General features: G+C 40.1%; 1 protein-coding gene across 1 annotated transcript in view; it reads right to left on the bottom strand.

Moving 5' to 3' along the window:
* Window positions 1-4,997: 4,997 nt before the first annotated feature.
* Window positions 4,998-14,557, bottom strand: part of SVOP (SV2 related protein) — a 61,475-nt gene continuing 51,915 nt past the window's right edge. Inside the window, exons 13-16 of the mRNA XM_073582595.1 lie at window positions 12,736-12,847; window positions 11,039-11,120; window positions 10,186-10,275; window positions 4,998-8,961 (exon numbers count right to left, since the gene is read on the bottom strand). Of these exons, the coding sequence (XP_073438696.1) occupies window positions 8,755-8,961; window positions 10,186-10,275; window positions 11,039-11,120; window positions 12,736-12,847 (491 nt within the window). The 3' untranslated portion in view covers window positions 4,998-8,754. The remainder of the gene's footprint in view (window positions 8,962-10,185; window positions 10,276-11,038; window positions 11,121-12,735; window positions 12,848-14,557) is intronic.

Below are 14,557 nucleotides of genomic sequence, written 5' to 3' on the forward strand. Positions count from 1 at the left end.
TCATCTGATTTACATCTTTATGCAATCCGTATGGCATTCGTTTTTATACATCAGCAGTCAATAACATTTCCAACACCACAAACAGTTCCAAAATAGCAAGGTATCTGTAAAAATTGTATGCTTTATGATTTATCTGAATGGATTCGATTTTTGTGCACCAGTAGATTTAAATGGGCGAGTTTCATCGGAAATCAGAAGAGAATAATCCATGCTGCTATTTTGTTCACAAAACATTCGGTCCATATAAATAAATTGATCATCTGAGCAGCCCAGTTGAATAACGCTTGTCCTAAATTGTGATCTTATTTTTTTTCCTCAGACAGAACCCAGATTGAATATATTGTAATGTGAACAAAGCCTAATGCCACGTTTACACATTCAGTACTTGGTCAGAGTTTTACCTCAGTCTAAAACCAGGAGTGAGTGAAACATGCTGAAGTGGTGACGTGTTTCTATTATACTTTTCCTCTGACTGATCCACTCCTGATTTTGGATTACACAAATATATTGTAAAGTCATTTGTTGACCTTTAACCCCTTATCTACAATGGACGTAATATTCCGTCCATGTGACCCTAATTCCCATGGACGGAATATTACGTCATAGCGATCAGCGGCGCCCACGTGGTGAGCGCCGCTGATCACGGCCGGGTGTCAGCTGATTATCACAGCTGACACCCGGCACAATGTGTCAGAGGCGGTCACGGACCACCCCCGACACGTTAACCCCCTTGCACACCGCGATCAAACACGATCAAGGTGTACCGGGGGTTAAAGGGAAGCATCGGCAGGGAGGGGGCTCCCTCCGTGCTTCCCTGAGTCCCCCACAGCAGCGCAATGTGCAGCGCTGCTGCGGGGGGCTCTTTCCCTGCAGGTCCCCGGATCCAAGATAGCGACGGGGACCTTCAGGGGCCAGCAAGGAGCTGACTTTCTCAGCGCCTGCAAAGCGCAGGCATGAGGAAGCCTGCAGCACTGCCTGTGACAGATTGCTGATCTGTCCCAGTGATCTGTGATGTGACAGATCAGCGATCTGTCACAGGACAGTGATGTCCCACCTGGGACAATGTAATAAAGTTAAAAAAAAAAAAAAAAAAGTGTAAAAATAATTTTTTAAAAATCGCTAAATAAATTAAAAAAAAAAATATTCCCTAATAAATTCTTTTTTTGGAAATAAAAAAAACAACCAATAAAAGTACACATATTTGGTATCGCCGCGTCCGTAACGACCCGCCCTATAAAACTGTCCCATTAGTTAACCCCTTTAGCGAACCCCTTAAAAGATAAAAATAAAAAACGAAGCAAAAAATAATGATTTAATATCATACCGCCGAACAAAAAGTGCAATAACGCGCGATCAAAAAGACGCATATAAATATCCATGGTACCACTGAAAACGTCATCTTGTCCCGCAAAAAACGAGCCACCATACAGCATCATCAGCAAAAAAATAAAAAAGTTATAGCTCGCAGAATAAAGCAATGCAAAAATAATTATTTTTTATAGAAAATTGTTTTCATTGCATAAAAGCGCCAAAACATAAAAAAACTACGTAAATGACGTATCGCTGTAACCGTACTGACCCAAAGAATAAAATCGCTTTATCAATTTTACCGCACGCGGAATGGTGTAAACGCACCCCCCAAAAGAAATTCATGAAACGCTGGTTTTTGTTCATTCTGCGTCCCAAAAATCGGAATAAAAAGCTATCAAAAGATGCATGTGCCCGAAAATGATACCAATAAAAACGTCAACTCGTCCCGCAAAAAAAATAAGACCTCACATGACTCGGTGGGTCAAAATATGGAAAAATTCTAGCTCTCAATATGTGGTGATGTAAAAACTATTTTTACAATAAAAAGCGTCTTTTAGCGTGCGACAGCTACCAAACATAAAAACCGCCATAAATAGTAAATCAAACCCCCCGTTATCACCCCCTTAGTTAGGGAAAAATAATAAAATTAAAAGAAAATGTATTTATTTCCATTTTCCCATTAGGGTTAGGGCTAGGGTTAGGGCTGAGATTAGGGTTAGGGGTGTGTTGGGGTTAGGGTTGGAGTTATAATTGGGGGGTTTCCACTGTTTGGGCACATCAGGTGCTCTCCAAATGCAACATGGCGTCTGATCTCAATTCCAGCCAATTCTCCGCTGAAAAAGTCCCTTCCAAGCTCTGCCATGCGCCCAAACAGTGTTTTACCCCCACATATAGGGTATCAGCCTACTCAAGACAAACAACTTTTGGGGTCCAATTTCTCCCTTAGGAAAATTTCTCCCTTAGGAAAATAAAAAATTGGGGGCAAAAATATCATTTTTGTGGAAAAAAATGATTTTTTTAATTTCACGCTCGGGCGTTATAAACTTCTGTGAAGCACTTGGGGGTTCAAAGTGTTCACCACACATCTAGATAAGTTCCGTGGGGGTCTAGTTTCCAAAATGGGGTCACTTGTGGGGAGTTTCAATAGTTTAGGTACATCAGGGGCTCTCCAAACGCACATGACACCCGCAGACCATTCCATCAAAGTCTGCATTCCAAAACGTCACTACTTCCCTTCCGAGCCCCAATGTGTGCCCATACAATAGTTTTCTCCCACATATGGGGTATCAGCGTACTCAAGACAAATTGGACAACAACTTTTAGGGTCCAATTTCTCCTGTTACCCTTGAGAAAATAAAAAAATGGGGACTAAAAGATCATGTTTGTTGAAAAAATATGATTTTTTTTTACTTTCACACCCGATCGTTATAAACTTCTGTGAAGCACTGGGGGGGTTCAAAGTGCTCACCACACATCTAGATAAGTTCCTTAGGGGGTCTAGTTTCCAAAATGGGGTCACTTGTGGGGGGTTTCCACTGTTTAGGTGCATCAGGGGCTCTCCAAAAGCAACATGACACCCGCAGACCATTCCATCAAAGTCTGCATTCCAAAACGTCACTACTTCCCTTCCGAGCCCCGACGTATACCCATACAGTAGTTTTCTCCCACATATGGGGTGTCAGCGTACTCAGGACAAATTGGACAACAACTTTTGGGGTCCAATTTCTCCTGGTACCTTTGGGAAAATAAAAAAAATTGGTGACTAAAAGATCATGCTTGTGGAAAAAATACGATTTTTTTATTTTCATGCCCGGGCGTTATAAACTTCTGTGAAGCCCTTGAGGGTTCAAAGTGCTCACCACACATCTAGATAAGTTCCTTAGGGGGTCTAGTTTCCAAAATGGGGTCATTTGTGGGGGGTTTCCACTGGTTTGGTACATCAGGGGCTTTCCAAACGCAACATGGTGTCCGATTTCAATTCCAGCCAAAAACGTCAAATGGTGCTGCTTCCCTTCCGAGCTCTGCCATGCGCCCAAATAGTGGTTTACCCCAACATGTGGGGTATCAGCGAACTCAGGACAAATTGCACAATAACTTTTAGGGTCCTGTTACCCTTGGGAAAATAAAAAGTGAGGGTGAAAAGATCATTTTTGGGGAAAAAATATGATTTTTTTATTGTACGGCTTGAAACTTTTTGAATGTGGTTTTGAGCACCTTAAGGGGTGCAGTTTTTAGAATAGTGTCACTTTTGGGTATTTTCTATCATATAGACCCCTCAAAGTGGCTTCAAATGTGATGTGGTCCGTAAAAATAAAATGGTGTTGCAAAAATGAGAAATCGCTGGTCAACTTTTAACCCTTATACGAGTAACTTCCTAACAAAAAAAATGTTGGTTCCAAAATTGTGCTGATGTAAAGTAAACATGTGGGAAATGTTACTTAGTAAGTTTTTTGTGTGCCGTATCTCTGTGATTTAAGGGCATAAAAATTCAAATTTGGAAAATTGCGAAATTTTAAAAATTTTCGCCAAATTTCCATTTTTTTCACAAATAAACGCAAGTTATTTGAATAAAATTTTACCACTACCATGAAGTACAATATGTCACGAGAAAACAATGTCAGAATCACCAGGATCCATGGAAGCGTTTCAGAGTTATTACCTCATAAAGGGACAGTGGTCAGAATTGTAAAAATTGGCCCGGGAGTTAACGTGCAAACCACCCTTGGTAGTGAAAGGGTTAATGCAATGCAATGTAAGTTTGTCTGAGGGTCTATCGTAGGGAATCATAGAATCATAGGATATTAGAGTTGTAAGGGACCTCCGGGATCATCGTATACAACCCCCTGCTCAATGCTGGATTCACTAAATCATCCCAGACAGATGTCTGTCCATCTTCTGTTTGAAGACTTCCATTGAAGGACAACTCACCACCTCTAGTGGCAGCCTATTCCACTCATTCATCACTCTCACTGTCAAAAAGTTTTTTTTTAATATCTAATCTGTATTTTCTCCATTTCAGTTTCATTCCATTTCTTCTCGTGTATCCATGTGCAAATGAGAATAATGTTGATCCCTCTACAATGTAAAATCCCTTCAAATATTTCTAGACAGCTATTAAGTCTCCTCTTAGTCTTCTTTTTTGCAAGCTAAACATTCCCAAATCCTTTAACCATTCCTCGTAGGACATACTTTGCAGTCCGCTCACCATCCTGGTAGCTCTTCTCTGAACTTGCTCCAGTTTTTCAATGTCTTATTTAAAATGTGGTGCCCAGAACTGTACACAGTATTCCAGATGAGGCCTGACCAAGGAGTAGAGGGGGATAATTAGTTCACATGATCTAGACTCTATGCTTCTCTGAATACATCCTAGAACTGTGTTTGCCTTTTTTGCTGCTGCATCACACTGTTGACACACGTGCAATCTGTGATCTATTAGTATACTCAAGTCTTTATCACATGTGCTATTGCTTAGCTCTGTTCCTCCCATTCTATAGATGTCATTTTCGTTTTCACACCCAGATGTGGAATCTTGCATTTCTCCCTGTTAAATACCATTCTACAAATTTTATTAGTTTACCTTCAGTTCCCTTGTCTGGATCAATTATAAAAATGTTGAACAACACTGGAACAACATGGGAAAAATTAAATGAATTCTAAAAACAAAAAACGTTCATTAACCACCCAGGTTCATGTAAAAATTTTATTCGACATAAAATATTGAACTTACAGTAATATCCAAGTCAACAAGGCATTGAAGACAGAAAAGGTCATACAACAAGCATCTTACACAGAGACGTTCAAACATTTAAGTGCATTCATCAAAAATCTGTACATTCAGACACACAAACATTCACTTTTCTGTCTGTTCTGCTGCGTCTGCTGACATCACACATTCGGTGCCAGGCAGAAACAAGCAATGATTCAAACCCAGTTTCTAGCTAACCTGGGCTAGACCAATAATATAAAACGGTATGGTTCATTTTCTTTGTCGTTTAAAGACCAGTATTCTTAACACCATATTTTATTATCAGACATTCACGTGGATTCTGAATACCGCAGAGAATGCTGGAATTATAAGATGAGCATTGCACCAAACATCGTCATGGTCTACTGAATAAATTAGTCGCTTCAAATAATTTTTGGACAGATCCTGGAATTAGTAAAGCCAGGTACTACTGAATGCAGGTGAAGCATGGTTATATATATATATATATATGAAGTGGAAAGAAAAGTCTACACACCCCTGTTGAAATGCCATGCTTTTGCCATGTAAGCTGAGGGAGCTTATAGATTCCTACCCAAAAAGACTGAATGATGCCATAAATTCAAAGGATACTTCAACAAAGTATTAGTTTAAGGGTGTGATTATTTATGCAACCACTTTTTTTAGTTCATTTTTCTTTTCTTTCAATTTATTCTTGAATTGTACGGATTATAGGTGACATTAAAGTAAATGTGTCACCAGGTTTTTGTAAATGGAATCTGTGTGCTACATGATGTAGGTTCAGAGAACATGATTCCAATGATGTGTCACTTATTGGACTTCTTGATGCAGTTTTCATAGAATGCCTGTTTTCTCTACTGCAGATGTAACAGTGGTCAAAATGCTGAGCTGAATAAAACTCAGCCCACACCCTTGACTGGCAGCTTGCTATATAAACTGTACATTGTCAGCAAACTGTCAATCAGTGGTGGGGGCGGGTTACACAGATTATCTGGACGCGACACCTAGTCCTGCAGTGATAATCTCTTAATGATAAAACACTGATTGTATTGAAATGGCAAAACACAGCCCAGTGATGACACATCCCTGGAATCAACTTTTGAAGTGATTCTTCTCGGTATGATTTTTTACATGACAAAAACCTGACATTTAACAGGTGTGTGTAAACTCTTTATTCCCACTATATATATTTATATTCAGTGGCATGTAAAAGTTTGGGCACCCCTGGTCAAAATTACTGTTATTGTGAACAGTTCAGCAAGTTTAAGATAAAATGATCTCTAAAAGGCCTAAAGTTAAAGATGACATATTTCCTTTGTATTTTAGGCCAAGACATACCGTATATACAATTGTGTGAAAAAGTGTTTTCCCCCTTCCTGATTTCCTATTCTTTCACATGTTTGTCACACTTTGGTGATCTGAAACTTTAAGTCTGACAAACATGCAAAAGAATAGGAAATCAGGAAGGGGGCAAACACTTTTTGACACAACTGTATATATTTGCATCTTTTATATTTTGCAAATTACAAAACATGAAAATGGGCTAATGCAAAAGTTTGGGCACCCTTGGAGATTTGTGTGCCGATATAACTTTGACCAAGATTTCAGACCTTAATTCGCTGTTAGGGTTATGGCTTGTTGACTATCATCGTTAGGAAAGCCCAGGTAATGCAAATTTCCCAACGTTATAAAAACCCAGCCTTCTCTAATCTTGTGCCAAAAGACAGCAGCCATATGTTTTTCAAAGCAGCTGCCTAATACTCTGAAAATGGTGGAGGCCCACAAAGCAGGAGAAGGATATAAGAAGATTGCAAAGTGTTTTCAAGTTGCCCTTTCCTCAATTCAAAATGTACTTAAGAAATGGCAGTTAACAGGAACAATGGAGGTCAAGATAAGGTCTGGAAGACAAAGCAAAATCTCAGTGACAGCTGCTCGTAGGATTGCTAGAGAGGCAAAAACAGAACCTCCGCTTCGCTGCAAAAGATCTTCGGAAAGATTTAGCATGCTTTGGAGTTGTGGTACCTTGCTACACTGTTCAGATACACCTGCACAAAAAATAAAAAATAACCTTTATGGAAGAGTCATCAGAAGAAAACGTCACCTATGTCCTCCTCATAAAATTCAGCATCAGAAGTATGCAAAAAAAACATCTAAACCTGATGCATTTTGGAAACAAGTCCTATGGCCGCTGAGGTTAAAATAGAACTCTTTGACCAAAGGTATGTGTGGAGAAAAAAGGGAACAGAATTTCAAGAAAATAAATTCTTGCCAACCATTAATGATAGGGGTGGATCAATCATGCTTTGGGATTGCGTTGCAGCCAATGGGACGGGGAACATTTCACGGGTAGAGGGAACAATTGATTCAATGAAATTTCAACAAATTCTTGATGCAAACATAACACTGTCTGTAGAAAGCTGAAGTTGAAAAGAGGATGCTTCTACAAATGGATAAGGATCCTAAACACACATCAAAATCCACAAAAAAATTACCTCGAAAGGCGCAAGCTGAAGGTTATACAATGGCCCTCACAGTCCCCTGATCTGAACATCCCTGAAAATCTGTGGCTAGGCTTCAAAATAGCAGTGCATGCAAGACGACCCAGGAATCTTACAGAACTGGAAGAATTTTCCCAGGAAGAACAAGAATAGAAAGACTCTTGGCTGGCTACAAAAAGCATTTACAAGTTGTGATACATGCAAAAGGGGGTGCTACTAGGTATTAACCACGCAAGGTGCTCAAACTTTTGCATTTGCCCATTTTTCTTTTTTTTTTAATTTTAAAATGTAAAATATATATATATATATATATATATAGAAAAAATATATACAGTATATACCTCAAATACAAAGGAAATGTGTCATTAACTTTAGCCTTTTTAGAGATCATTTCATTTTAAACTTGAGTAACTGTTCACAATAACAGTAATGTTGACCATGGGTGCCCAACCTTTTACATGCCACTATATATACATATACTGTATATATACACATGTAAATATATATCTATATTTATATAAATATACTCATGCATATAATATACTGTATATACAGTATATTCTTTGTGTGTCCATTTTTCAGGTGCCTTCCTTTAAATATGACTGAGGGAAACACCTGTCACAAATCTAAATTATGTTCCAATCAATTCAATAGAATGCAGCAAAATGTATTAGAGATAATGAATATGGACAGTCCAATTATGTAAGTGCGCCATAAAAGTTTATAGTCTATAAAGCAAAGCTCAGGATACCGGTAATTATGTTTGGAAGCAATGTTCCAACATTTTTGTCTCCAGAAAAGGCAAAAGCTCTTCTGCAGCATCCAGCCATTCTCTGTAGGATTCTCGGCTACCAATGTTGATCTCAAACACATCGGCATCCAGAAGCCACGGCACATCCACAGCAACTGAGTCATTTTCACCCAGTGCTGACGACTGCTTTTGTTGTTAGAGCTAAAAATACAACATGTTATTTGACTGTTTTTCTAAATTAATGGCATTTAACAGAGTCCATTTCTATCCCTGTAACATGATTACTGCACATTAGTTAACCCTTTCAGAATGCTTTAAACCTGCCCTTATGCTATCACTATTGTAGCGCTGTTTTTTAAGCAGCACATTGGCCACCGCTGTCCATTCTTTAATTAATCCATGTAATGGTAGATGTGAGACTGAAAGGCTATATGTGTGTGAGTGGGTGAGCAATGGGTAGAGTGGAGGGGTCACTCTTGTGATCCAGAGTTTGAGGGAGTGACCCCAGAATTGTGTGCACCTCTTCCCACCATCTCTTGACCCCATTCTCTGTGGCTCGACTCTTGAAGACCTCGGCCTTTGGTTTCAATAGGGAGAAAACAAGAAGCCAATGCTGCCAGAACACAGCAGCCACTGTAAACCAACACTGTGAGATATATAGAAGACTCGAGCATCACCTGGGGACAGATAAAAACATACAAGTTCTGTGTGGAAGTTAGCTTTCAAACCCCATATGATGGGAAAACGTCATAACATTGGCCACTTTGTTAGTAATTATATGAGTGAATGTCAGAGTGAGCGTAAATCAACCACACATGGAGGTTTCACTAGACAAATTGTCCAACTGAAGACCAAAAGTGTCACTGTAACTCAGTTCTCCACCATGATCTTGCATTTAGTATGGAGCGATGACCAGTAACTCATTAGGCAGGAAAAGTACTGAGGCTGCCATGCAATCCCCATGCAGTACTGAACAAGGGTCCTATGGATCCAAATACGACCAGGGCCCAAGACTCCTTGGGTGCTGTATGATTGCTTTAGCAACTGTGCCACCCAGTGAGCCACTGCCACCTCTGAGACCTAATCTAAGGGTACCGTTACACCTAGCGACTCACCAGCGATCCCGACCAGCGATATGACGCGGTCAGGATCGCTGGTGAATCGCTGGGTGGTTGCTAGTGAGCTGCCACACAGGCAGATCTCACCAGCGACATCGCTGGGGACGGGGATCGCTACTTACCTGTCAGACGCGGCGATCCTGCGTCCTCCCGCCTGGCTCCACGCGTCACTCTTTGTCACAGCAGGAAGCGCCGCAGGAAGTGGACGACGAGGAATGGTCCAGCAGCTTCTCGCGCGATCAGCGATAACCAGCGGGGGAGCCGGTCGGAGATAAGTATCACATGCAGCGATATCGCTAGCAATATCGCTATAACGTCCAAAATCGGTGACTTTACAGTGATATTGCTAGCGATATCGCAGTGTGTAACAGGGGCTTAAGACAGGACAGGAAAGGCAAGTGATCCATTATCATACCGCTTATCTGGCTGACAGCTATCTCCACTGACATGGATACTGCCACAGATAAAGAGGAAAAAGGAACTATCAGCAACATCTTATCCACAGGAGTAACAAAGAATTAGATGGTAAAAATGAATTCAGGCTTAGCACTGTTTCCCCCAACAGCAGACATTAGATTAGGGGGCATTTGTGCTTCTCCCTTACTCAATAGATTGGAAATGAATCCTGCTAACATCACTGATAATTACTATATCTAATAAGAACTGTCCCTTACTAAAAATTGACAGAATAATCCAAATTCTTCTGGGTTAATGAAGAAGACATTTATGGGAAATTTGTCAATTCGAATACTGGCCGATTTCTCATTTAAAAAAAAAATATACCTGTGCAATAAATGGCGTAACTAATGCCCCGACCCGCGCCATCCCGCTGCATGTTCCTAGACCTAGTGCTCGTGTAGCTGTTGGATAAACCTGGAAAGGAGAAAGTAACAAATGTAAAGAAAAATACTCCAAGATTCTGAGAAATACATTCACTCAAACAATGGGCATTTGTAAATAGATAAAAGCTGAAATAAGAACATTTCTTTATTTGTGACAAACTACTGTAGATATCAAGATGGACATATATTCTTTATCCCATGATTTGTTAATTCATCTCTTCATTCATTAGAGGCAGAAGTGGCTCTAGGGCCCTGCTGTTTGTTGTACTGTACAATACATGGCAGTTGCGGGCCCTGTTACAGATTTTGCATTGAGAGACAGACCTTCAGGCTGTGTGCACACGATGCAGATTTGCAGCGGTTCCGCAGCGGATTTTACCGCGCAGAAACATTGCATTTCTGCATTGTGATGTACAGTAGCCTTAAAATCAATGTAAAACAAAAAACTCTGTGCAGACGCTGCAGATTTTTCCGCGCGGTTTTCCCGCGGTACAAAATCCGCAGCATGTTACTTCTTTTGTGCGGTTTTCCATCTCCCCTGTCACCAAATCCGCAGGGGGAAAACCGCGATGGAAAACCGCACAAAAACCGCAAGAAAACCGCATCAAAAATGGAAGAAATCCGCAGGAAAAATGCAGGTCATTTGACCTGCGGATTTCTTCCATTCTGCGGGGAAAAATCCGCAGGGCCAAAAAGTCTGTGTGCACGCAGCCTCAATGTATGACTGCATTTGTTCAGTTAGGTAACATTTTTAGCAGTGCAAAGCCATCTTCATATCGTGGCCATGGACCTACCTCTGGTGTGTAAACATAAGCAGCTTGGAATCCACCTGAAATAAAGGCTCTTCCAATAAAGAGTAAAACAGTGAGGACATTCCTGGAAAGAAACAAATTAACAAATTCATTAACCCAAACGAGAGATACTCTGAAGTTACTTGTAAATTAGGATGCATTGAGACTAGCTGATCTTGGCAATTAAACGACCACTGGTTGGCTACATTTAAGCTGGTGGTCTTTTGATAGCCTGTTTAGACAAGCGGACAGCACTTCCATACACACCAAACAATCGTTAGTATTAGAGATGAGTGGATCGACCAAAATTTGAATTCAGCAAATCACGCGAATTCTACAGGAAAATTTGATATGCAGCTAAACATATTCTCTGCAATTCGAATGATCCTTATGTTCTGGGGTCTTTCCGGACCCCAGAGCATTATAAATGTTGGATGTAAAAAAAAAAGTAAAAATGAATACTACTGCTCACCTGTTCTGTTCTCCCGCAGCCTATACTCTAGTCCTCAGCTCCCCTTCTTTTCCCATTCTTCCATGGCTCACATTCTCTTTGGAGTCTTCACTCCAGGCTGCAGCTTCCACCCTGACTAGGCTGTGCTTATCCTCTTGTGTTGATATAACATGTGCCACAACAGCACAGTGCAATCTGACCGCAATCTCTTTGTCTGGCCTTGAAATGGTTCTGTTAAATGGTGACTGCAGCTGTCACCATTTTAATAAATTGGCATGGAGCAAATTGAAAAAATTATTCTGTACTCTAGAGAATGGGGAGTTTTGTAAAATTGTAGAACTCAATTCTCTTCAAATTCGCTCATCTCTAGGTAAAACAATCATTCTGTCCACAGAGGATAACATTGTTCCAGATTATGTTTTTCCAAGAACGATAATTTTTAAAGAAAACCTGTCAGCAGGATTAAGTACTGTAAAGTATAGACATGGCCATAATAGCACTGTTATACTGATTACATCGATAGCTTTGTGGTTCTTGTTTAATCAGTGAATGACATTTTCTTTTAATGATATTTCAGTGCACAAAGGCGAGACTGTGGGTAGGGTCTTCTCCTCCTGCTCCAGCCCCTCCACATACTTCCTGTATTTCAATGACAGATCACTGATTTTTCAGTGAAATGCCTCCTGTTTGAAATTTCGCATCACTGCCATTTTCGGTGTGGGCAGCACGTGCGCAGTTTGATTTTACATCTGGTATTCTTCTGTTTAATAAAATAGTTCCGGAGGCGGCACATGCATCGATAAAGATCTTGGCTCAATGATGTCTTCATTGTGCCAAGATCTTATTCTGTGCCTGCGCTGCCTCAGGCGCCATTTTATTGAAGACCAGCCGTGAAAACAAACTGCGCATGCGCCGCTCACACCAATTACGGCGGCAGCGTGAATTTTCAAACAGGAGGCATTTCACTGAAAAATCAATGACTTGTCATTGAAATACAGGAGGCAGGTGAAGGGGCAACGCTTATTAAACAAGAACAATAAAGCAGATTTCTTGACCAAAGGTAATTAGTATAACAATGCTATTACAGCCATGTCTTCACTTTACATTGATGGGCGAGCAAAACTGTTTAGACAGGCAGATCAGGAGATGAGCGTTCCTAGAAACGCTTGTTTACCATTTTCAGACAGTGTACTTGTTTTCATTTACAGCATACTTTTGTAATTTACTAATTAAAAAATATTTTCCATACCTTCCAACACAAAGGAAAAGAAGAAGGGCACATAATGAGAAAACAAAAAAACAAATGGCCATGGTCTTTTTCCGTCCAAGTCGATCAATGATCCATAATGTCACCAACACACCTTGTACAATAAAAAAGATAAAGGAACATCAGATGAATCATAACTACAGTTAACTTTGTTAACCCTTTACCGGCATCCCTCGTACATGTACAGCATAAATCGGTAGCGTGTGTATCGGGGTGAGCTCGCCCCATACTCGGCATGCAATGGCTGTACCATTTCCTGCCTCCAACAATCACGGATGGCATGAAGCGCTTCCCAATCTTATTGACCTGTTAAATGTCGCTGTCAAACTCTGACAGCAGCATTAACAACGTGCCGGCAGTGGGGTGTGTCATTCAGTGCAACCATCTACATGCCCGTGAAGTGATGGCAGGTCGTCGATTGGTTGATATGATAGCAGGGGGTCTATTGAAGACCTCCATGCTTGTCATTACAAAGCTCCCTTGAAACCCTACCGGTGGCCGGGCTTCGGAGTAGACAGTGGTATTGCTGTATATAGCACAAGTGATCAGACAATCGCAGGTGAAAGACACCTAAGGGAACTAACAGTGAAAAGTAAAAAACAGATGTTTAAAAAAAAAAAAATGAAATACATTAAAAAGTTCAAATTACCCCTCTTTTACCCCATTAAAAATAAAGATAATAAAAAATGAAAAAAACCTAAAATGCCAAAATTAGTTTTGTTTGTTGTTGCAATACCACGTAAAATGCTGTAACAAGTGACCAAACTGTTATATCTATCCCAAAATGGTATCAATAAAAACGTTGTATTGCCCCACAAAATGTAAGCCATCGCATAGCTCCATCAACCAAAAAGTGAAAACGTAATGAGTCTCAGAAAGGGCGACAAAACCCCAAATTGTGTTTTCAGACTTCTCAATTATGTTTTACGATTAAAATAATTTAAAAAAATTGACATGTTTGGCATCGCCGTAATCGCACTACTGAGCAGAATTATATTGCAAGGTCGTTTTTACCACAAAATTTATGCCGTTTTTTCACAATTTCAACACACTTAGAATTTTGTTTCCAGTATATTAAGTAGTAAATTGAATGGTGTCATTCAAAATACAAATCGTCTTGCAAATAAACTAGCCCTCATATGTCTATGTGGACAGAAAAATTAAAAAAAGGTATGGCTCTGGGAAGAAGGGAGAAAAAAAACAAAAACGCAAAAACAGAAATTGGAAGGTTTTAATATGAAGAATAATGGGCTAAGTACAGTTCCAGGTGTTGCTCTGGGGCTACATTTTTGGGAAAATCACTCTAACCAAATCCAGTCTAGAGCAAGTCCCCAACTATTAACTAGTGGGCAAGATAAAAGAGCCCACCTGAAAGTGAAAGACAAGATTTATTATGTCAATTACTTTATATTTACCCATTAGTCATGGGCATAAAGACAAAATGGAATGGGTTGTCCCCCTCTATTCACCAGATTTCTGTATGACCAGTTCCTGATCTGGCAGACTCAAGCCACTCTAGAATGACATGGAAAGCCATCCATCTGAATGAGAGTATACTATATACTATATTTGCTTTGCATTTTCCCTGGAGAAATGCATGGCTACCTGCCCCAGCAAAATCAACTGTGTGCCATGGGTGGTGTGAGCATTTGAAAAGGATGCCTTGTAAATGAGGTTGTCTTTGATGAGAAAGGCACTCTTAATTTAGATAATTTTTGTAGATTATTTTAATATTAGGTGTATATGGTATTTTCTATAAAAATGTCCCTAATATTGCTAGGCTTTGAGCTAGTCACAGCAGATG

This window comes from Dendrobates tinctorius, unplaced genomic scaffold (assembly GCF_039654945.1).
Source record: "Dendrobates tinctorius isolate UK_male_01 unplaced genomic scaffold, ASM3965494v1 ptg000073l, whole genome shotgun sequence".
NCBI lineage: Eukaryota > Metazoa > Chordata > Amphibia > Anura > Dendrobatidae > Dendrobates > Dendrobates tinctorius.